The sequence below is a fragment of the Taudactylus pleione genome, unplaced genomic scaffold (genome assembly GCF_031769625.1).
Source record: "Taudactylus pleione unplaced genomic scaffold, aTauple2 ptg000244l, whole genome shotgun sequence".
NCBI classification, from domain to species: Eukaryota; Metazoa; Chordata; class Amphibia; order Anura; family Myobatrachidae; genus Taudactylus; species Taudactylus pleione.
The window spans coordinates 11152228-11177944 of record NW_028284646.1 but is presented as its reverse complement, the minus strand read 5'-3'; the positions used below and the strand labels follow the sequence as shown (position 1 = coordinate 11177944).

The 25717-nt window shown below is 44.0% G+C and overlaps 1 protein-coding gene across 1 annotated transcript; it reads left to right on the top strand.

Annotated features, from left to right (window-relative positions):
- Positions 1 to 1287: 1287 nt before the first annotated feature.
- On the top strand, positions 1288 to 23864 carry LOC148516668 (chromobox protein homolog 5-like). Its single transcript, XM_088479737.1, has 2 exons — positions 1288 to 1517; positions 23765 to 23864. The coding sequence occupies exons 1-2, from the start codon at positions 1288 to 1290 to the stop codon at positions 23862 to 23864; spliced, it is 330 nt and encodes a 109-aa protein (XP_088335863.1).
- The last annotated feature ends 1853 nt before the right edge of the window (positions 23865 to 25717 follow it).

The following is a 25717-nucleotide window of genomic DNA, read 5'->3' as shown; positions in this document are numbered from 1 at the left end:
TCACAAGCCCAGGCAAGCACGATGGTCTCTCTTCTTTCCTCAATTTAATTATAAAATTTTGTTTCTCCCAGGCATCCATAACAAAAAAAGGCGGATGCTCTCTCCCGGTCCTTTCTTCCCCTTGGGGAGGACGAAGACATGCACAAGAGTCAGACTATCCTCAATCCGTTAGTTTTTGCAAAACTCAGCTGTGCACTCCACCTTCAGGTATAATATTTGTAGATCCTGGTCTTCGCAAACAACTACTTACTTGGCCTCATGCTTCTTTATTCCCTGGACATTCAGTCGTAAGACTCTGAAATTACTCCAGCGCTCTTACTGGTGGCTCTTACTCAGTGACTTCATTGCCTCCTGTGTTAAGTGCACCCAGCACAAGTCCATTAGTAAAAAGACAGATGGTCCTCTACAACCACTACCTAATTCAACCAGGCCATGGTCTCACTTGTCCATGGACTTCGTTACTGACTTACCTACCTCTAAGGGATACAGTACTATTTTGGTAGTGGTGGATTGCTTTTCCATAATGGCACACTATTCCTCTAGTTGGTCTTCCTTCAGCACCTCAACTGGCCAAAGTTTTCTTACGTGAAATTTTCCGCTTGCACGGTCTGCCTACAGAAATCGTATCTGATTGAGGGGTCCAATTTGTAGCGAGATTCTGGCGGGCCCTCTGCTCATCCTGTGGTGTCAAACTAAAGTTTTCATCTGCCTACCATCCACAAACTAATGGGCAGACAGAAAGAGTTAACCAGGAACTTGAGACCTTCCTTAGATTGTTTGTGTCTTTTTCCCAGGATGATTGGTATAACTTGCTGCCTTGGGCAGAATTCGCCCATAATTACAGGTATTATACCTCTTCAAACTCCACACCATTCTTTCCTGTGTTCGGCAGGCAACCTAGAGTCCCTGAATTCCAAGCTTTACCACCCATAGAAGTGCCTGCAGTTTCTAGCCTATTGGACTCTTTCTCTAACATTTGGAAGAAGATTCACTCTTCTTAAAGAAAACTTCCAGTAATTACAAAAACATTCCGATCGGAGATGTCTGGCGGTTCCTATTTTAGAAGCCGGTGACAAAGTCTGGCTCTTTACTAGGAACCTAAGGCCGAAAGTTCCTAGCATGAAATTCTGTCCACGTTTCATCGGGCATTATTGGATTCTGAGAGTTATTAATCCAGTATCTTATAAATTGGATCTACCTCCTCATTTGATAATACCTAATTCCCTATATGTTTTGTTACTTCGACCATTGACCCTCAATCGGTTTCAACATGCTCCACCTAAGACTATGCAAGTTCATACTCACCATGGAGTCGAATTCGACGTAAAGCAAATTTTTGATTCTCGACATCGCTTGGGTCATCTCCAGTACCTGATCGACTGGAAAGGCTATGGCCCAGAGGAACAGGCATGGATCAAAGCCTCTGATGTGCATGCTCCACAGCTTATCCGTGCTTTCCATAGGAAATTTCCTGATAAACCTTCTAAGTGTTCAGCGTCCACCCTGAAAGGGGGCAGGTACTGTCAGGATGCGGCCTTAGATCGGCCACTACTCACCGTGGCGCCGGCTTCCCCTGATCTTTCATACAGTCAGACGACAGGTGCAGCGGCAGGTGGTGCGCTGAGTATTCTCCTTCTATGCAATGCTTCATTGCGCAGTTTTCCCATGGCTGTGGTCATGGGCATAGCCATGTTGTCTGTATCACCTAACTGGACCTTCCTCCAATGGTAGTCCAGCGGTCACTCAGCTGATGGCTTTCTTCAATGACCAACTACATAAGGGTATATAGCTGGACTCCAAGAACAGAAAGTTGCCTGTACAACTTTGATACTACAGTGAGTTTTTGCTGTGGCAGTGTCCCAGGCTCCTCGTTGTGCTCGTTCCTAGTGATCGACTCCAGTATTCTCTCTCAGAGCAAATCTGCGTCTGGATCTCTCTAGTGATTTCTGCAGTTTGTGTACTGATTCCCTGTGACATTCTCTAGTGTCCTCCTCTATCAGTGAACTGACCTTCAGAGCAGAGTCTCCAGTATATTCTACAGTGCATACCTGCGTATGGATTCTCTGTACTGTTCACAACGCATACCTGCATCTGGATCCTCTGTACTGTTCACGGTGCACACCTGCTTCCAGATCCTCTGTACTGCTCATAGCGCATACCTGCGCCTGGATCCTCTGTACTGCCCACAGTGCACACCTGCGTCCAGATCCTCCGTACTACCTATGGTGCATACCTGCATACTGATCCTCCGTATAACCCAAAGGGCAAAACTGCGTACAAGGCTCCAGTACTATTGAAAGTGCCAGCCGGTGTACGCATCTCCTCCTCTTAATCACCAATCACATTTGCAGAATTCATTCTTCAGTGTTCTTCTCCAGTGAAGCTTTCTAGTCTCTTCTCCAGTGTTGTTCTCCTCGCTATTCCCAGGTACCTGGCCTGAGGGCCGCAACCTACTCACTTGGTGCGGCGAAACCGAAATCCCAATTGGAGGGGTCACTGGTGAAGACCACCAGGTGGGTTAGACTCCGCACCTCAGGTCAGGTCTCACCAACACCTGGGTTTGGCCTATGAGGATGACATATATACAGCCACCGCATTTGCTGCTTTCTGCTAACCCAAACCCCCCGGCTCTTAGACTTCTAACTGAGGATACCCAGTGTCAGGATTTGACACTAATATTAATTATATTTGTAAGAGCATAGACTAAGAAGTGGGAGGAGTCCGGAATAGTAAGGGGAGAAGTCTAAGCCAGGAGCCAGATGCTGATGCGCAGTGGACCTATGTACTTTAAATGCCAGGGCCTCTTTTTAGTCCCAGTCTGGCCCTGCGTGTGAGATTAAACTGCTAGTAAAATGCTTAAATTGAAGAAATACTCTTTATATTAAAAGTGTAGGACAACTCAGTACAAATGCTTTATAGCCAGGAAAAAAATATTTTCACAGTCTTTGCTCTTTCATAGTAACATTACTATTCCTGGCGACATTGTAGACTTTATGTGCATGCATGCAATGGATTACATGTTTACAAAATTACATGGGCTTAAGGGTCTCATTCAGACCCGCTCGCGAGCGCAGGATGCTCGCAAGCGGGTCGATGGTACCCAAATGCGCATGCGCACGATGGAGGGAGCTCCGTCGTGCGCATGCGCGAGACCCGAATAACGACGGCCAAGCCATCGTTATGGGTCTCACACTAAAGGGGGCGTGCTGTCGATGGTGACTGACAGCACGCCCCCTTTAGTGGGCGTGCCAGGGGCGTGGTTGCCAGACGGAGGCGTTCCCAAAGAGGCGGAGACGGAGGCGTTCCTTCCGTCTGGAGCCGGCCCCACTGACATCAGTAGTGATGTCAGTGGGAGTGATTTTGGCTCTGATAGAGCCAAAATCACTACAGGGCTTGCGGCCACGAGACCCTACCGCAGGTATGCGAGCGTCCAAGAGGCCGCTCCATTTTTAGGTAGGAGGGCCCTGAATCAGAGCGAGCGCTCTGGTCAGAGTGTCCGGCTCTGAATCAGGCCCAAAGTGCACTCTCATGCAATAAATAGCAGTAGAGAAGAAGGCAGATTCATACTTGCCTACTCTCCCGGGTGTCGCGGAAGCCACCCGTTCTTTCGTGTAACCCCCCCCCCCCCGCACCCCTGAAAGAGTAGGAAGATCTCCCGCATCCAGCAAACCTCCTACTGTATAGGGCAGGATGGGGAGATTTTCCGAGAAAATTGTGGTTCTGTAGGTAGGGGAAGAGGCTAAATGAGGTGAAACTTGCCATTTACCCCTGACCCCTCCTCAAGGAAACCGCAAACCGCAGGCTTTTCCTGTAATGGTGGGGCCTAATGACGGCTATAGTCTGGCCCCACCCCCCGAATCTTAGAGCAGCAGCTCCTCTCCGGCTGCTCCCTGAAAAGATTTCACAAAAGTCGGTAAGTATCGGCAGGTTGTATTTGAAAAACAAGAGTAGATGGAACATGATTCATTACGGATCGCAACTGCGATTGCAGCCGCGATTACGCACACAGTCTCACTGCGAAAATATGCTAATGATTGCTATCGCAATGCCGTCGCAGCCTAACATAAGGACGCCCACTTCACCTTACACACATCCGTAATACTAATCAAGACAGCAAAAACCATCGGTAACATTGAGTACCATCAGAGCCTCACGCACAATTGACTGAGCTTACTCAGAATTTGCTGACGCAGTGAAAGTCCAAGCTGCGTATGGCATCGCAGTGCCTAATTTATGTACGCCCCTGTAGCAGCGTTCAAACGCTCTGACACACCTGTGTTTCGTTTTCGCCACCCAACCATCACCACCCCCAAACACTCACTTCCTGTCAATCACTCTGCGATGGGTCTGTGTAGTCACCGCGATTGCAGTCCGATTGCAAAGAGACCTACGCACACGTGCACTGCGATGCATATGCATGCACAGAACGCAACAATCGGCCGTCTGCGTGCGTAATTGCAGTTGCGATCGGTAGTGAATCAGGCCCATGGACAGATACACTCAGGGCCTGATTCAGAGCCGGATGCTCTGACCAGAGTGCTCGCTCTAAATCAGGGCCGTCCTAGTTAAATTTGGAGGGGCCTTTTGGACGCTCGCATAGCTGTGGGTTACCACCCACAGCTTATGCGAGCGTCCATGATGATGGTCGCGATGGTCAAGACCATCGCGACCATCGGGCTTGCGACGAGACCCTGTGGTAGGGTCTCGCTGCCGCAAGCCCTGGAGTGATTTTGGCTCTATCAGAGCCAAAATCACTCCCACTGACATCACTAGTGATGTCAGTGGGGCCGGACCCAGACGGTAGGCGTTCCCATGGGAACGCCTCCGTCTGGGCAGCCACGCCTCGGCACGCCCACCAAAGGGGGCGTGCTGTCACTCACCATCGACAGCACGCCCCCTTTGTAGTGAGACCCCGAGCGACGGCTTCCCCGTCGCTCGCCGGGTCTCGTGCATGCGCACGACGGAGCAGCCTGTCGTGCGCATGCGCATTTGGGTAACATCGACCCGCTTGCGAGCGTCCTGCGCTCGCGAGCGGGTCTGAATGAGACCCTCAGGGCCTGATTCAGAGCCGGTCGCTCTGACAGAGCGCTCGCTCTGAATCAGAGCCAGTCTTTTTTTTTTTTTAGAACGGCCTCCTGGCCGCTTGCATAGCTGTGGGTGACCACCCACAGCTATAGCGAGCAGCCAGGAGGATGGTCGCGATGGTCAAGATCATCGTGACCATCGGGCTTGCGATGAGACCCTTGTGGTAGGGTCTCGTTGCCGCAAGCCCCAGAGAGATTTCGGCTCTAACAGAGCCAACATCTCTCCCACTGACATCACTCGTGATGTCAGTGGGGCCGCCCCCCAAACGGAGGCGTTCACATGGGAACGCCTCCGTTTGGGCAGCCCACTCCCCTGGCCCACCCACCAAAGGGGGCGAGCTGTCACTCAACATCGACAGCTCGCTCCCTTTGTTGCGAGACCCGGAGCAATGGAGTGCCCGTCGCTATCCGGGTCTCGCGCATGCGCACGACGGAGCCGGCTCCGTCATGCGCATGCGCACTGGCCCACCATCGACCCGGTTGTGAGCGCACAGCGCTTGCGACCGGGTCTGAATCAGGCCCTCCGTGTGTTATGTACATATATTTATTCACTGTTCTAAATTAGTGCTACACGCAAAGTGCAATTACAATATGGTGATGCATGCTGCAAAAAGGATGCACTAAATTAGACTGGTATGCATAGGGGTATATACAATTAGCCGCGGGGTTTACCCCGCGACTAATTGTTGCGCTGGTGGTGAGTCAATTAATGGGGACTCCACGCGCGGGTGTCCACGAGACCCCGCGCGCAAGTCCCCCGCTGTCATGCTTTACCTCGCACCTCATGTAGGTGCGAGGTAACAGCTGCACGAAGCCGCCCTTGTCGGCCTTGCGCGCGTCAGAAAAACACACTGTTTCCGCACTTCTCGCGGAAACTGTGTTCCCACGAGCGAGGGCACATTTACCGGCGTGGGAAAAAAGCTATTTTATTGAATAGCTTAACCCCGCACCGCGGGACTTTCGAGCCCCAATTACTCGCGGGAGAAGTCCCGCGGGTAATTGTATATACCCCATAGTGTGCTAGCCAAAGCTCTGAACAGAAATAAATTGTATTTGGCTACTGCCATTTGCTGCAATGCATAAGGCATTATAAAAAATGCTATATAACAGTAGCATATAATTCTGTGATTATCTTTGTTCTTCATGTAATAACAAAGGGATGCTTATATGCTTATTTATCCCTGTGGGGATGATTATGGAATGTGTTATTAGACATGACACTGATTTAAAAAAAGTTCCCATCAGAATGTTGATTTTTTTTGTGGGGGGGTAACTATTATCCATGTGGCAGTGGTTGGGAACATGGATATGCTGAACGGAACTCCTCAAAGTAGACGAATATGTGACTACAATTGGTAACACTGATACCTACTTGACTCAGTAGGTATCAGTCCAGTGGTGGACGCAATGTCGATGTCGGACACTGTGGAGCATTTTTTTGCCACTGCACATGTGTCACAGCCGCACTACGCATGCGTAGCGATTTATTAGCGATGGCAGATGCAGTGAGGATTTGGGAGAGGTAACGGGGGGGAAGGCTACAAAAATACAGGCTTGTCCTCACCATTTTCTGGGCATCTCCTAATCAGCCACTGCAAATTCATTCGCAGCTGGAGAGGTCCCAGGGTCTTAGTTGAGACGGACATTATGAGACATTATGAGACACCATTGGGTTGCTCAGAAGTTCGATGATGGGACCGAAGTTGCGTCTTTTGTACGTAAGCAATGGATCTGAGACGCCAATGGTGGGCATCTCTGGGCCTGATTCAGCCTAGCACGTATGTGCAATGCTGAACGCAGATTCCCAATTATTGGGACTCTGCATGCGCCGGACCCATTTTGCTCATGTGCTATGCCTCTGTCTGATTGAGAGGCAGAGACATTTAAGGGGCGGTGCGGGCCGGGGACAGTTGGTGTTCCCGGAAATGGGGGCCTTATTTTCTGGAAATGGCAAGGCCAGGGGCTGCGTCCACGGACAAAGTTCCCTGACCTTGCAAGCCGGCCAGCCTGCGTAAGCTGAGGCTTACTCAGCTGGCCGGTGGCCCAGCGCCGTCCACCATCGCGACCGATGGTCATGATGGTTATCCTAGCCTGCGACCTCGGTCGCAGTGCTGGGATCGAAAATGCAGCAGGGGGTGTCAGACACCTCTTGCTGCATTTGCATATTTGCAAGGACGGAATTCCAAAGTTGCTTGCGTGCAGCTTTGCAATTCCGTGCACTACTGAATCACCACCTCTGTACATAATGTAGCGGCTGAGTCATTAGCACATTTTCGCAAGTCCGCTGCATCCGAAATAACAGTTGTGAATGCAACTGCGGCCACCTCTGAATCAGACCTTCAATGAAGCTTGGTTCATGTGCTATTTGAAAAATTTGGTTGTTTCTTCCAGACTGTTTTTTGTCCCTCGGTTCACTGGCTCTAACGTCTTTTTACGTTCCGGGCATAGGGCTTGATTCAGCAAGTATTGCTATTGTGATTATGCATGCAATCGGCCAATTATTGTAATCTGCGCATGCGTATCCATTGCAGTGTGCGAACACTCCACTGCACTCAGGACTGTGATCACAATGACTACGCAGACCCATTGCAGAGTGATTATCAGGAAGTACCGTTTGGGGGGGGTGATAGGGGGGTGGTTGGTGAAACACAGGTGTGCCAATGAATTTGAACTCTATTACAGGGGCGTGCATAAATTAGCCCTGCGATGCCATACGCAGCTTGTGTACTCACTGTGTGTGATGAGGTTAGCAATTCCTGAGTATGGTCAGAGCTTGTGCAAGTGTGCGCGAGGCTGCGATGGTAAACGATGTTACTAATGGTTTTGCATTAAGTTATGCATGATCTCAATAGCGATCCTTACTGAATCAAGCCCTTAATGTGACCAAAAATTTTTTTTAGAAATGGACTGTTTTATACCTGGCCCTTCTGTTGTGAATTAATTGTATGCCTGGGGTAATTTTCATTAAATGTCTGAAATAAATGCAAATCATGAAACAAATGTTACATTGTGCTATAAACTTATCTATAAATGTTTAAAGCTGTATGCCAAATTCTTCTGCACATCTCCATTACTTGATAATTATAAATTCATGGAGATGCAAAAATACAGATGTAGTGACTGATATCTACATAATAAGGAAGAAAGTGTGTCTCTCTGTCTGTCCTTTATGGACGGCCAGAGTTTTGTACCTAGCTCCACCAAATTTGGCATGGTGGTGTAGTTTGACCAGGTTTAGGTTTTTGCCTAGATTTGAACTTTGTAGTGTTTAAATGGGCAAAAGGATGATGATACACCACATTGAGGAAGGCTATATAGTATTCACACTGGAAGGATAATAATATGCAGTAGTTAAAATATTAATGAGGGTGCCCCCTAGGAGCAAATACCTAAGGCAATCATAAAGAGAGAGAGAATAAAGAAAGAAGATGTTCTCCTCTATGCAGGGGCACACTTCATACAATCAATAATACAATCTAGAATAAATAGAACAAAACTTATTGAAAATCATATGCTAATGTGCTAATTGGTGATCATGTTTACCTCCTAGGTAAATATCGGCGAACATATATGTGAGAATTTGCAGATACAGGGCTTTATTCAGCAGTGCATGCTGAGGAGGAGGGGGCAGTGGTGATGGCCTCCGTTTCCCAAAATGGAGGCGTGTCGTCGCCATTGGGGAGGAAGTAAGAGACTAAGGACCTCATTCAGAGTCTCTCGCAAGCGGCCGCTCGCTCGTACGCCAAGCGATTAAGAAAATCAAAATGGATGCACTCGCACAGCCGGTCGCCCGCAACCAATGTGACGCCCATTCCTGAACAATTGTCCCTCCTCTAGCTAGCGAGCGACAAAAGCTAGCGAACGAGTCACTCGTTGTTTGTTTATTTGTTTGTGATGGTTGCGCACGCATGTGTTTTGGCTTGGCAGACATGTCATTTATCGATGGTTTTTCTACCAGCATTTGTTAATTGCTTGTCATTTATGTAATTATTGTGTTTAAGTGGTTTTGTGGTGTTTTTTTTGTGTTTTCAATTTGTCAATAAACTTTATTGTTCAGATGTCATTTTCCTATGTATTTTTAATTAAATGTTAAACCCTTCGTTTTTGTGTATTCATTTTTAAAGGTTTCTTTATTGCTTCATAATATTTTTATGTTGTTAAGTGCTTGTTCCCAAGTCTTTAATTTTTTAAAGTATTGGTATTTTGCCCTCTTTACTTTGCATTTGCACATAAATGCCTAGAGCCAATCACATATGACAATATTAATTATTATTTATGTCACATGCTTAATGCATTGGCCAATTGAAGTGAGCCTATGTGAACTATGAAAATAAATTAGCCAATAATTTTGCATTAGAGCCATGTCTATTTTGTGTTTACTGTAAAATATGCCATTGCCATCATGAGAGCGTCAGACTTCACACGGCATGAGCTGGCCATTATGGTCGAAGTCATGGACCGCCGTTTATATACCCTAGACCCCCCCATACCCAATATCGTCAAACGACAGGCGTACGCGGAGGGTGCGTCGTCGCCTCCGTCTTGTTGAGTTTCGGAGGAGTGTTGCCCAATTGGAACGACGGTGGTCAGACTTGCGGAGACACTCTCCTGCACTTCTGGCAAATTTACGGGCGCATATTCACCAGCGTAAGTCTTTTTATTGATTAATAGTGTGTTGTAAATATGGTAGTAAGCAGTCTTGTATGTTGGTGCTAGTGTCCAGTATGGGCCTTTTTTTTTTTGTCAATATGTCATAATGTTTTTTGTATGACATTTGTAAACACTATTTATTTATTGTTGCTGTATGTTATTTTCTTGTTGTCTACCTTGGAAATGTTCAAATATACAATAAGTTAATGCAAACTTTTTAATTTATTTAGGACAACAGCGGAGAAGGAGAGTGCGGCGTAGACAACGCCCCATTCCGGAACCACACGAAACTCTGCAAAAACCCTCCCTTTCCCCACACTACCAATTTTTCAATCTTTTATTGAATAAACATCAGATAGTGGGCTACACTCAGTTACCTGGCCCTTTCTCATGAGGCCATGTGACTTTAGATCATGTTTTTGTATGGAGAATGCCATTTGAATTGTAGGTGTGGGCACAAATGCTGTTCTCAAATTTTTTTATTTATGTTTTTTAAAAGGGTTTCAAAATGTGTTGCTTTGGCTAAATGTAGTTTTTTGGACTTGGTTTAGGCCAACTTGTAAACCAAGCTTCTTCAATTTTGTCTTATTTGTTGGCATGATAATGGGAATGTGTGTAGTTTGGTTTTTGGTTGTTTGTGGCGTTTTTTTTTTTTTTTTTAAAAAGCAAAGTATTATGGTGTTGATTTTGCCAGCCACAAAACCTTACTACAATGTGCTGAAACCTCTGACCCTGTTTAGTCCATCAAAGATAATCCAAATTGACACAGGCATGTGTGTTACTTTTTGTTTGTTTAGGTTAGGCCTCACATTCATTGTCCCTCACTTTTTTGGTCCTATAATACATTACAATGTGTTTTTCAGCTAGAGCAAGTTTTAAAATAATTTAACAATCATTTATTCTCTACAGAACCACAGATGGTGAATGCTGGCCTGATCCAGGAAATACGCTTGGCCCGGCAGTTTTTGGGCCACCTGGATGTCTGCCCAATGGCAAACGCAGGAATTTGAGGGGTTTCCAAATATGAAAAAAAAAAATCTAGCCATTAATAATATATATATATATATATATATATATATATTAGGGATGTGCAGGCTCGGTTCTACTCGGTTCCGTTCGTTTTTTTTTACCGAATCTTATTGGGTTTCAGCTGTCACGAGTTTTGGATAGCCAATAAGATTCGGTAAAAAAAAACGAACGGAACCGAGTAGAACCGAGCCTGCACATCCCTAATATATATATACCTCCAAAAAACAAACGGCACTAGGACACTGGTGTAAGGAACAATAGCTTGTCGTCAGGACCATACAAACTGTTGTTTTTTTTACAATAAAATCTATTGTTCTTTACACCAGTGTCTTAGCGCTGTTTGTTTTTTGGGAGTGTATGATATTGGATTCTGGCACAGGATCAAGTTGCCACAGTGTTGTTCAGAGTGTCAGCAGAACTGTGGATATATATATATATATATATATATATATATATATATTTGGATGATGGACAGAGTTTGGCATCTCACACACAATGACACAGACACACACACACACACTAACCTAGACAGACACTTGCAAAGACTACACATAGACACACGCACCAACACAGACACTGACACACATACATACACACCTCTTTCACAAAAAAAACATAACAACACCCCCACTGGCAACTCCCCCCCTTCCGTGCATGCTGGCAGTAACCCCCCGCCAGCGGAACCCCCACATGACTTCACCTGGGCTCCAGGTACAGGAGAAAGCACCGGGAATGCAGTCACCCAGCGGCAGCTCAGCCTGGCCCTCTTGCAGTCAATGCCCCATCCTTCCTAGGAGGAGCTGCGCGCTTCCGCAGCAGCTCCCCCTACAGTCAGCCAGCCCAGCTCCAGCCACAGCCAGTGTAAGAGAACTCCGGCAGCTCCTTTTAATAGAAATAAATAAAATGTTGTTTAGCTGCGCGGCGATGGAGCGGCGGCCAGGGGGGGGTTGTAGGTACTCAGAAACCCCCCCTGCATGCGCGGATGCTACCTTCAGGTATCAGCCACAATCAAATCCTCATTCTTTCATCTGGGGAACATAGCCAGAATCAAGCACTTAATTCCCTCAGAAGATCTGCCTAAAGTCATACATGCATTTATATCATCACGCCTAGACTACTGCAACGCCCTCTACCTCGGTCTCCAAGCAAAAGAATTACACCGTTTGCAGATAGTACAAAATGCAGCTGCCAGGCTATTAACCAACCAGCCCCGTTCCAGCCACATAACACCCATTCTCTACTCCCTTCACTGGCTGCCTGTCAGATGGCGAATTTCTTTCAAGATTGGATTAATAACTTACAAAGCCCTTCATGACCATGGCCCAGGGTACCTGAAACAGCTTCTGATTCCTTACTGTCCCACTCGATTACTGCGATCCATTGACGAAGGACTATTAACAGTACCTAGAATCTCACGGAATTCGTCTGGGGGTCGAGCTTTCAGTTTTGTGGCTCCAACCTTTTGGAACTCACTTCTCCACACAGTTCGAGATGCCTCCACTCTAGAATCCTTCAAAAATAGACTCAAGACTCACCTATTCACCCAAGCATTTCACTAATGTCCCTTGTTTAAGCTTATTTTGTATTTTGTACTGTAAATGTAAAGCACTTTGAGTCCTTTAGGAGAAAAGCGCTATATAAATAAAATTATTATTATTATTAATGCATTCTGGCTACTTTGGAGCAGTCATGAGTTTTTTTTATTTATTTTACCTGTTTGTATTGCTTCCCCTTTGTTACAAATATATTTTTTGGATGGAATTACTATAGTCTCCTGATTTTTATGGACAAAAGTGTATAATCAAGGGTTCAAAATGTTTGTGTTTTTTTTGTGGCTATTCACATACTTTACAATATACACATTAACACATACATTCAAATATCAATGTCTTCCTGGCTTGGCATTGTTTGGGTTAAAGTTAGGCTAACAAGCATTTTGAAATTTTGCTTAAAGCTGCCATTTTGTTAAAGGTAAAATCATAAAAAATGGTTGGCTTAAAGCAAATAAACCAAAATATGGGGTTTTGCAATAAAAAATCTACCATATGTTCCTTAAGCTGGTTTAAATCTGGGGAATTTAAGTTTAGTGTTCTTTAAGACTCAAAACAAATGCCTATATAGGCACAAAACACACTTTGGACCATACCAAAATCCATATTATAACAAACAATCCCGACAATTACCAATTGATTAAGAGGTGTTCCTATTGATTCCCTTTACACTACAAAGATACAAGGTTTGGAATGTATAAATGAAACATTTTATTTGCCAAATAAATAGGCCAAAACAACAAAAAAGGTACACATAAAGTCAAAGTTGTCAATGAAAAAACACAAAGAAAGGTTACCCACTCAACAATCAAGAACTATTTGAAGATGTACAGTCAGGTCCATAAATATTGGGACATTGACAGAATTTTCATATTTTGGCCTCTACTCACCACCACAATGGCTTTGAAATGAAACAAACAATATGTGCTTTAACTGCAGACTTTCAGATTTAATTTGAGGGTAATTACATCCAAATCAGGTGAACGGTGTAGGAATTACAACGGTTTCTATATGTTCCTCCCACTTTTTAAGGGGTCAAAAGTAATGGGACTATCAACTCGACTGTAGATTCACATGTTGGTAGAATCCACCAAAAGCAATTTTGTGCAGAATCCACAAAACAAAGGTATTGTCAATGTGTTGTTCATATTTTTTAGGCATCAAAAATGTTGTAGGGAGAAAGGAAAAAAAGATAAAATTAGTAACATACATGGCATCAATGCCAAAGTCAAACATAGATTTGCTTAAATTTAACTAAAAAAAATCCTTGAAATAACGAGCAACAATAGCATCACGTATGGCCCCCCCGGACCATCTCACACCACCTACCTCATGGGGGCCATCTTCTGGCAAGGCATCCTTTGGCTGCATTGGTACTCATCTCCTTATGGCGATGTTATGAAATATCCCACACAGGACCACGATCCTCGAAACCATATCCGGCGAATATATTAGTTGGCCACCAGAGTGGTGAAGGCATCTGAATCGGCCTTTAAAAGGCCAATACAGCGCTCCATCACCTGCCTGGTGGCAGTAAATGTGGCATTATATTGTGTTTGTGGCCCTGGTGTGGGGGCCAAATAAGGAGTCAGCAGCCAGGGTGTGCAAGGATAACCACTGTCTCCTGCAGCAAAAAAAAAAGAAAACTAAACTTGTAAATTGCATTAACATTAACTGCATTTGGCCAACACATACACATATTTCACTTACCCAGAATCCACGCATCACCAGCTTGCAGTGTAGATAATTTACGCCGAATCCCTGAATGCTGTATAACAAAAGCATTATGTGCACTTCCAGGAAATTTGGTATTCAGGGACAGGATCTGGAGGGAGGCATCACATAGCATCATCACATTCAAAGAATGGTAATGTTTGCAGTTTCTGTAGATGTGTTCATGCAAAGCAGGAGGCGGAAGTGCTGTGAGTATCATCCACTACCCCTATGATGTGTAGGAAGACAGCAATGTCCCTAAACTGCTGCTTGACCACACCAAGGGCTTCCATATCCAAAGGCATACTAATAAATTGCCCAATATGCTTAAAAAAGCAGCAAGGACACACCTCAGGATCCGCGAAAATGATGGCTGTGTCGAAACTGGATTATTGGCTGAGACATGTCAGTTTAAAATTGGATCGCAGCGACGCCATTTTAGATAAACTCACACTTTAGTACATGTGGCGATAATACTATTAGCATCATGCGAATGCATCTGTGACCATCGCCATAAGTTACGGCGATTCACCAAAAGCCTATTTCATGACTTTACGTATTATAAAGGATATATTTCAGAAATGACTTTACAGTATGTCAAAATTGGATTGCATTAGATGAATAGAGCAAATGGCCACATGACAACCAGCTTGTGTAGATAAGCTTCCTGGATAGCGTCTGTTCTCACTACAGGTGGCCTGGCTCGAATACACACCTTACATTAGCAAGCTTCTTGCAATGAAATGAATTCAAAGACTAGAGTGTTATCTTAGGTCTGTCTCTTGTAGCTGGGCTATTTGCATTCACACAAGACACTGGGAGAACAAAAGAGCTTTCCCTTTGAACATGGGAAAGGTGAGGGCTACTGAGACAGGGGGCATGTGGAACTATCATGCTCAGCAATCCACACTGCTAGGTGTTCACTTAGTAAGTGTTAAGTGCACCATTTCTCATACACACATTAATACGTGCACATCTGCCCCAAGTTAACTAGAGTCTTTACATCACACCCCGCATACTCACACATTACATATCCACATAACAGGTTTAATGAGTTTTAAAGTATAAGATTTAAGTTGGTTCAGTTTGTTTAAATGCTGTGAAATAAATATATTTGAAAACTAAGGTTTTATACATGCTAAGAGAGCCGTGTTTGGTTTCGTACTGATGCATACTCTTTCAACAGAATTCCGGTACTATCGGTGTGGAGATCGCATCATGCATTCTCAACTTATGGACCGCACAGACTACAAGCAACAAAATGTATATTTTATGAACAACTGTTAGGATGCAGCATGGGGGTGGGCAGAGACCACCAGCTGTTAGAGGCTGGGTGAGTCTATTTGAACCAGCCTGTTAAACGCTCTGTAACAGATGCTTCCCCCCTGGGAACCAATGGCAAAAGCAAGAAACTTCTCTATTGTCCTGTCTATTCTGGGGGGGTATAAATATGTGTGCTCAAACACTGGGTTCTTAGTCTTCTTGTTGAACGCTGAGAGACGAGGGGTTTCTTGCTGATACCTAACATCTTGACCAGAATGCGCTGCGTATGTATACTGTACTTGGGGTCTGTATAATTCCTTTGCGTCTAATTGTGTATGGATCAATAGTGTGTAACTGACTGTACTTTTTACTTGAATAATACTTGTGCTTCGGAACCACACGTTCCAAGTCTGGAGTCCTTTATTTACTGTATGACTGCATACGCAAATTGGCGTCATCCTTAGAGGTTTATAGGTAGGATTTTAGAAGGTACAGGCAGGGGTATATAGAGGTTCATTTCAATATCGTCAGATGGGGGCTCATTGAGTGAAGTCACTTACCTACTCACACGGCACATATGGCTATCGATATCTCAGCAAAGGGTGGAGTGGCCACATGCAGGGTTTTCCTGCAACCGCTTTGTGCTGAAAAATCGCTATCCATTTTCGTGTGAGCTAAGGAAGCTGACTAGAATCCAGGGACAAGAAAGGAAAAAGTTTGTTTTCCTTTGTTGATAGAATCTAATGTTTAAAAGGGGTGCCGCAGTATTGAGTACGCGGCTGAGTCGCAGTTTTGCGCACAGTAAAAGACGCACTTTTGCGTACGCAGCTAAAAAGTCATTATACGGTTGTGTGGTAGTCGCATTATTTTGTATGTGACTGCTCGCACAATAGCGTATACGTACTTCCGGTTGTGCTGCCATGGTGTTTAAACAAAGCCGTTGAGGTTTACATTTTTCAATTGTTAGCAATATCTGGGTTAACGTGTATTTTTCTGCGCAGGAAAAAGTGTGTAACAGTGAGTATGTGTTGGACAGTTAAGGGTATCGTATGATCCTTAAGGGCTAGGTGCAAGGGTTAGTCTAGACGCTCGGTAAGCAGCTCACCGTTCAGTACACAGAGCAGGTGTATGGTTTGTTATTTTTGGTAGGGACCGGCTCTCAGTGTGACTGCAGTGTTCAATAATAAGGTTGGGTTATTTGAGCATTGTAGTTGAGCCGCACTAGGTGTGATTGTGAGCTGAGAGATAATAGGTGAGCGGGGGCATCTAGAAATTTCTTCCGTAGGTGAGCGGGGGCATCTAGAAATTCTTCCGTATGTGAGCGGGGGCATCTACAAATTTCTTCCGTAGGTAAGTGAGAGTATCTAGATTGTCTTTCACCAGTTTAAATATTTATTGAAAAGCGTAGGATTTTGTCTCAGAATGGGAGCCGCGCAAACAGTAGAGATGTTATACGATGATGTGCTGCTAATGAAAGCTCCGATTGGATCGGCCCGTCGTATTATGCATACTAAGTACGGTACTTATGCAATAAGGTATTGTGATGTATGGTTTAAAATGACGATGAAGAGTGTTAGACCGTTTCCCAGAAATGGTAGTTTTGATAAGGATGTATTAGATAATGTCCGGGATCACATCAGTTTGATGCGCTCCCGAGAGAAAAAGGTCAAATATTGTGAATGTTTAAAATTGTGGCAGCATGAAGGGGATGCGTGGCTTAAAAATGTGCAAGCGACGCAAACTAGCGTCGCAAGCGCATTGCCAGAAAATACATCCGCGACATTAAATTGCAATACGGGCGAGCCGCAAAATGGCACGCACGTGCGGCAAGGTAGCATTGTGGAGAGTATTGCCAGTAGTTAACGCTCACCTCCCCCACCTTATGTGGATGGAGGTGCAAGTACAGTTACCAAAAATACCCATAAAAATGTAACAAGCAATTTGTACCCTCTCTTAAGCAACCATAAAGAAAATGTTTATGATGTGGATGATGAGCCTATTGTAATGTCTGCCATTTCCCATGCTGTGCAAATGATAGATGCTGCATCACCACAATCACGGGTGGTGCCGCCATCTCCATCGGTAACAACAAGGGAAGTGTTAACACCCTCTGCACCCATAGAGGAAGTTGTTAATACCATACGTAGCAGCAGCAGATTAAACCCTCATCTAGCTAACCAGGTCAGAGGTAGCAGCGCTACCGGCCTGCATCCCATTCGGACGATAACTGTTCCGAAAGGAAATGCAGATGCGAACGGTGTAGTGCCCACGAGGGAAGTAGTAATGCATTGTCCCTGGACAAGAGCAGAACTAAACTCCATCATAAATGATTTCCCCGATCCAAAAAAGGAACTAGACAAATGTCAAAGATTTTTGAGAAATTTGGGTAGTTCTCATGAGCCAACTAATAAAGATTGGCGTGTGGTGTTAAGGGCCTGTCTGCCACGCAATATCGACGTGACAGAATTTATCACAGATTGTGTATTGGATGGCGACGTTCCCTTAACAGACCAAGTAAACCAAGGTAACATTTCCCGCATTATAACTCAATTGGGTATATATTTTCCAGTAGTAGTTAACTGGAACAAAATTTTCACCATTAAGCAAAAGGAGAGTAAATCTGCAGAGGATTATTGCGATCGGGCTCTGCAGGCTATCACCCAGTACACTGGGATAGAAGATATTAAAGACAGCACTCACCACAGGGGAATGATAGTCACGGTACTCATGGACGGTCTGAAAGACGACTTAAAGACTCGGGTTCAGACCTCACAACCTGGCTGGAGGGGAGTCACAATAGATAACCTCATAGAGTCTGCCATAGAACATGATAAAAATATCACAAAGAAGAGAGAGACCCAGAGCGAAAAACTAATGGCTGTCGGTATCCAAGCTCTGGATGACAATAACATCACAGCCAACCAAAACACCTGCACCTATACACACACTTACACCTGAACAATTACACGTCCTTACCAATCCCACACCACAGCAAACACATCCTTACCCCACATATCACACACAACCACAGGCCTCATACTACCGACAAACTTCATACCTCCCACCATACCCTTATCCTCCATATCCTTACCCATACCCACCACCTTTCCCTCTTGCTCAAATCCCACAACAATCTTTTCATCCACCCCGCTCAAAAACATGTTTAACCTGCAAACAAGCGGGACACATAAGTACTGCAAAGTAAAGAACACCACACATGAACACGGGTTTCCCATGGGTTCATAGGCAACCCCAGTATCTTCTCCCAGGCCTTATATGACTGTTTACAATCTTTTCAATCTGCCAATGTATCTATTCTAATGTAAAATGTGGACGATTTATTGTTGTATTTTAGGTCATGTTTAAATGATATTAAACTGTTGTGCTTTATCTCCCACTCATAGGACACAAGGTTGCTAAGGATAAACGGCAGCCATGCCAGGCTGAGGTTGACTACTCGGAATACTATCCAACCCAGTGGTCCAAGCATTATTTAGAGCAGTAGCTATTAATAACAAGATTTAATTGCAGGATCCTGTATGCAGATACTATATCCCTAGAATTATTAAAAATGATAGGGGGACTTATTTTACAGGTGACATTTCCAAGAACATGTGTAAGGTTATGGGTAACAACACTAAGATTATCCCAGACTGTCTTTTCCTTTATTTGCCCCCCTTTGAGATACTGTTCAAACAGGCAGCCTCATGTGAAAATATGATAATGAGGTTACTGTGCAGGGTCTCACGAAGATGAATGAGAATAACCGAAATTGAAAGTATTATTAACTAACATGTCTAATGCAAACTGTCATAGTGTCAAACCTGGAGAATTTGTTATGATCCAAATTGTTTTTAGCTCAGGTTGTTTGACTGATCAGTGGAAAGGTCCGTATCTGACGATACCACATCCTCAAAGGGTGGCTGAGGAAGGTACGTGGGTCCATCCCACTCACTATAGGGAGGTTAACCAACCGGTGGAGATACAAGGCGGAGACAAGGCCGATAACGTGGACCTGTCAATTGCGAGCTTGTGCCAGAAGGATTAAAAAGGTGACGGTGAGATATCTGAGCTAAAGAAATGTGTAGATCAGTGCTTCCAGCAATGGAGTGGTCTGCTGTGGTCATCCTAGTTCTTTTTCTTTCCAGAGTTTTTGTCGTGATGATCTGTTTGGGGATACTCAGTGCCTGTGATGGAGGACCGATTGAGGAAATGGGAGCTGATGGCAGTGCTGATGGAGTGGAGTCAGGAGGAGTGCAATGCCAATCAGGGGAGTGTCTGACCTATTTTAGTATTGTAATTGTTATGTTATTTGGGAAGAATACTTCCAGACGTTATGACCCTCACACATGTTGAAATGCTTAGTATACATTAAATCATACCATCACCATATCTTCACACGCAATATGAACATAGAGGCAAAAGAAATATGATACCTGGTGACGTGCATAAAGCCACTCAGTTAATTAGTGAGACAACTGGCTTTCAAGTTTTAGTCGCACTGGATCCCACCAGAATTGCTCGGGGTACATTAAATTTTAGATATATTCAGGAACTTGCTAAATTGATAGATAATATCACCGAGATGTACGATGACACATTCAGGTATACAGGGAGAGAATTGCAAGCGTATGAGAAAGATCTGGTGCAACACAGGCTAGTGTTAAATTATTTAACTGCTGTTACTGGAGGGTATTGCGTAACGTTAGCCACCCAATTTGGAGTAAAATGTTGCACCTATGTCACCAAGGATACCAGCGACCCTAAGGAGGTGATAGACCGGAGGATGGATGAAATTCTGCAGCTAAAATGGGAGTTTTGTAAGAACCATAATGCTTCAGTGGCTGAAGTAGGGGAAAAGATAGAAGGATAGGTTTCATGGCTGAACCCAGTGAAATGGTTCTCAGGTCTAGGAGAATAGGTCCAGGAAGTAATCGCCAGCATAGGTAAATTCTTAATCCTTATACTGATTGTCATCATAATAATTGGCATACCGGTATGTGTCCAGTGTGTTCCTATTGTGTTGAAGTGTGGAAAATGTAAAAATAGAGTAAAATGAAAGAATGAAATTATGATGGTGGCCAGTATGAATGCCGAAGGTAAATACAGAACTGCATTACAAACCTGAGCTAGGAAACACCATCATTTAATGTATTATATTTAGCCATGCATAAAAATGTATTATTGAAATGTTATTTTTAAAACACCTCAGATAATGTAAAGTCTAAATTCCCCTTCAAGACTGCTTTTATAAGACTGGTGCATCCCCACACCTTTCACATGATCTTCCAAGATCTGCATTGTGCGTATAATAGTAGTTTTATGTCCCAAACCAGAGACACATTATTGATGGATTAAGAACCACCTTGTGCCATCCCATAATAACACGAAATAATATGTAACTGTAAGCCTAAATTAAATTCTAATAGCAGATTGTGATAGCATGTTGTTCGCTATCAATGGGTGGACTGTTGAAACTGGATTATTGGCTGAGACAAGATCAGTTTAAAATTGAATCGCAGCGACGCCATTTTGCGAAATGGCCGCCTAAGTGCAATTTTAGATAAACTCGCAATTTAGTACATGTGGCGATAATACTATTAGCATCATGCGAATGCATCTGTGACCATCGCCATAAATTACGGCGATTCACCAAAAGCCTATTTCATGACTTTTCATATTATAAAGGATATATTTCAGAAATGGCTTTACAGTATGTCAAAATTGGATTGCATTAGATGAATAGAGCAAATGGCCATGTGACAACTAGCTTGTGAAGATAAGCTTCCTGGATAGTGTCTGTTCTCACTACAGGTGGCCTGGCTCGAATACACACCTTACATTAGCAAGCTTCTTGCAATGAAATGACTTCAAAGACTAGAGTGTTATCTTAGGTCTGTCTCTTGTAGCTGGGCTATTTGCATTCACACAAGAGACTGGAAGAACAAAAGAGCTTTTCCTTTAAACACGGGAAAGGTGAGGGCTACTGAGACAGGGGGCATGTGGAACTATCATGTTCAGCAATCCACACTGCTAGGTGTTCACTTAGTAAGTGTTAAGTGCACCATTTCTCATACATACATTAAGACGCATGCATCTGCCCCAAGTTAACTAGAGTCTTTACATCACACCCCGCATACTCACACATTACATATCCACATAACTGGTTTAATGAGCTTTAAAGTATAAGATTTAAGTTGGTTCAGTTAGTTTAAATGCTGTGAAATAAAGATATTTGATAACTAAGGTTTTATACATGCTAAGAGACCCGTGTTTGGTTTTGTACTGATGCGTACTCTTTCAACAGAATTCCGGTACTATCGGTGTGGAGTTTGCATCATGCATTCTCAACTTATGGACCACAGAGATTACAAGCAACAAGATGTATATTTTATGAACAACTGTTAGGATGCAGCATGGGGGTGGGCAGAGACCACCAGCTGTTAGAGGCTGGGTGAGTCTATTTGAACCAGCCTGTTAAACGCTCTGTAACAGATGCTTCCCCCCTGGGAACCAATGGCAAAAGCAAGAAACTTCTCTATTGTCCTGTCTATTCTGGGGGGGTATAAATATGTGTGTTCAAACACTGGGTTCTTAGTCTTCTTGTTGAACGCTGAGGGACGAGGGGTTTCTTGCTGATACCTAACATCTTGAACAGAATGCGCTGCATATGTATACTGTACTTGGGGTCTGTATAATTTCTTTGCGTCTAATTGTGTATGGATCAATAGCGTGTAACTGACTGTACTTTTTACTTGAATAATACTTTGTGCTTCGGAACCACACGTTCCAAGTCTGGAGTCTTTTATTTACTGTATGACTGCATATGCAAATTGGCGTCATCCTTAGAGGTTTATAGGTAGGATTTTAGAAGGTACAGGCAGGGGTATATAGAGGTTCATTTCAATATCGTCAGCTGCAAAATGCCAGCCACCAAACCCACAGTGGTCTGGATGGACCCTGAGGCGCAGAAATGTAACACCGACATAAACTGTGTTAGTGGTGGTATTGATGTTGGAATGTCAATTTGACTTTCAAGATCACTCTCTATTATTGAGAGAGTGTCTAGGATAATGCTGAATGGGAGGTGATAGGCAGTTAACACAACATCATCTGGCATTACAAAAAGGTTGACCCGTGTTCGAAATATCTGTGACCTTGCACGCCTCCTAAGCCTACGCCTAGGAGGATGATCAGGTAGGTAGGGGTGTGAGAGCAGTGTGACAATCAACTCGCCCATGGCTCTCTGAAATGTGTGTTAAAAAATAAAAAAATTACTGATAATGACCCAAAACAAGATGATATGAAAACATAATTTAGGCAGAATGATGCAGATTCTTACAGGGTTGGGAAGGGACATCTTGGATTCCATGTTTTTGGTTTGTAATCAGAAAAAAAAAAACTTGTTAAAAAAATTCAAAGCATTACATTAAGTAGACAAGTATAAAAAAAAACCTACTTCATCCTAAAAAAACACAAACAAATAAATTTAAAAAACAAAACAAAAAAAACATGACAGGTAAGGTCCAAAACCAAAATACAGATGCATGCAGGACTCTGAAGTACTTACCAGGGACAAATCCAAAGGAGATGTGACAACTCAGTCAAATAAATATATAGGCAAATAACTAAAGAAAGGAAAGCAAAGAAAAAAAACCAAAGCATTTGAAACAAAAAACAAACATTTCATGGAAAACATGACAGGTAAGGTCCATAAACAAAATACAGATGCATGCAGGACTCTGAAGTACTTACCAGACTGTAAAGACAACAAGTGCCAACACTCCAACATACACCAGCCAACAACCACCAATAATGCACAAGTAATGGCCCAAACAGGTGCACCATACATAGGGTTCCAAATCCCGCTTTTGAAAATTAATTTAATCTTTCAAAGGTGTGGATTGGTTAATGATGCGTACGCAACCATGATGCATTTGCATCTATAAATAGACCACAAACCAACAGTAGTAGTCATGCTTTAAAACAAAAAAAAACATGGATTCGGTGGAGCATGAAACCCAGAGCACACCTCAATTAAGTAAGTTACATTAACAATGTTTGCAGTTGACACTAAAACAAATGACAATCTGAATTACAGATTTTTCACAAACTAAACAACAAATTTACATTGAGTAGGTGGAGAACATCAACATGCTGACCAGACTGAGGAGGAGGCTGGCACCAGCCAACAAAGGGCGAGGCAGAGGCAGCCACCATCACGAGGAAGGAGTTGGAGGTCTTGGTTACAATGTGCATGGACAATATTGTCCATGCACCAAGAAATATGGGGGCTACACAAAAGGAACAGTTATGGGACGAGATAGGCAGGACTGTGAATCTGGCTGGGAACAGGCACCGAACCAATTGAGAGGTGCGAAGATGGTACGGAATTGATAGTATGAATGTGGTTTACAAAATGAAGTGTAAAATGTAACTATTTTGGAAACTAAATTAAATTTCTATACATAACAGTTGGACGGACTTCAAGTATCGGCTGAAGAGGAAGCTAGCAAATAGGGCGGACCATGCCTTCGGGACAGGTGGTGGTTCCACCCTGAGTCCCTCACATTAACTTCTTTGGAAGAGATGGCTCAGGGGTGTATTGAGGAAGAGGAGGTAGTTGGCGTATCCAATATGGATACTGACATGCCCGACTTTGCCACTCCACGTGGTAGAGAAGGTAAGATTTTCATTTTATAAAAAAAACAAGCACAAAAACATAAAAAAATATGCAAAAAACAATACCAAAGCTAATTCCTATTTTTTGCTTTATTTACAGAACCAGAGGAGGAAGTGCCTGCTCCTGAGGTGAGGCCTGGGCCCAGCACATATGGAGGCTCTGCAGGGGATGACCCAATTTCGCCATCTGGGGACCCTGTGGAGCCCACTCCTGGGCCACCACCCGCCCCGGCAGTGTCTCTCCTCACAGAGACCAGACTCAGGAGAATGCATCTTCTCTCCTGAGGATGGAGACCACTCTGATGAGGATAGATGGCAATCTGCTGAGGGTGGCGGATTCCATGGAGATATGTGCTGCGGCCCTGGTTCGTTTGGCTGATGGCTAGGAGCAGGCAAACAGAATTGCCATGCTGGAGCGAACCTCCCTTCCAAAATTAACACAAAGGACCACCACCTCTGGCAGCCCAACAGCCACCCCCAAACTATGGCGAGCCCTATGCCTAGGCCAGAGCCAAGACCATCAAGCTCTGGCCAGGCCAGTTGGCGTGTTACACGCCAGTCTACTGTTGCGGAGCAGAATCTTCAGCTGAGGTGTCCAAAATGCCGCAAATAGTCCTGCCTATCTCCACCTTAACCAATCCTGTGCAGTCCCCATATTTGTTGTAACCAATACCTCCATCTCCTTTTTTGTGTTTTTTTTTAATTTTAACATTTAAAGTTATCTTTTGCTTTGTTTTTTTTTCTTAAAAAATGAAAGGCATGAATGAAAATGTGTACACATTGTAAGTTACAACTTTAAATTTGGCAAAATTTAAAAAAATGAAGGCACCAAAAATGTCTCCATTATTAACATTTGTTAAAAAAAAGGGTTAATCAATCTAGGCCAAAGCCAATGTAAACCAAATAACTGCTGCTGGCAAGAAACTGCAAAAGTTTCGGAAACAAATAAAAAAAACACGTTTGCTAAGGCATCCATATCAAATGTTATTATATTAGGATATTAGATTGATTCGCAAATGCAAACGCACCGGAAAAAAATTACAGGCAATTATCCCTGTAATTAGTAACAAATGAAACAATTATTAGATGCTTGCATTGTGTGGTTACAAATAGAAACATCACTCCTAACATCAGTTACATTAGATAGTATCGATTCTACTATGGGGCTTGCGGGAGCCCATACCCTACCACAAGCTGTGTGATCATCCAGACCTGAAACCTGCTTGCAGAGTGACGTATCACTACTTCCGGACTTCTATGTCGCTTGCAGCAGGTAATGTATGTACGCCCCTAAATCGGCGTGTGAACGCTTGGGTACGCCTGTGTTTTTAGACCAACACCCCCGTACACACCCACAAACGGCCAGTCCTGTCAATCAACTATCGTGAGTCACTTCCTGCTCGCAAGCCGTACAAGCGTTGGCTTTTGAGATCGCAAGGGCTCGTACACACATGCGCACAACGAAGTGCACGCATGTGTGGTCTGTTAGCATCGGCCGCATACGAGCGAGCGGCCGCTTGCGAGAGACTCTGAATGAGGTCCTAAGATCTCTGTTGGATGACGGAGATTTCCTGGTCTCTTCCCCTTATCTGCGGTGGCCAGCTTGTGTGACCCCATGGGTTACCTTAGACGGCCGATGTTCCCGCAGAGAATCTGATGCTGCGTTGGACAATGCAGCTTGGATAAGTAATGCAGCAGGAGGCGTGATGCCTCTTGTGTATTACCATATCTGCAAGAATCGAAATA

Excerpts from the sequence above, each read along its gene's own strand:
- LOC148516668 (XM_088479737.1), top strand. The coding sequence starts at position 1,288 with ATGCAAGTTCATACTCACCATGGAGTCGAATTCGACGTAAAGCAAATT. Across the intron at positions 1,518-23,764 it reads TCCACCCTGAAAGGGGGCAG|TTGGACGGACTTCAAGTATC; the intron begins GTACTGTCAGGA and ends TATACATAACAG.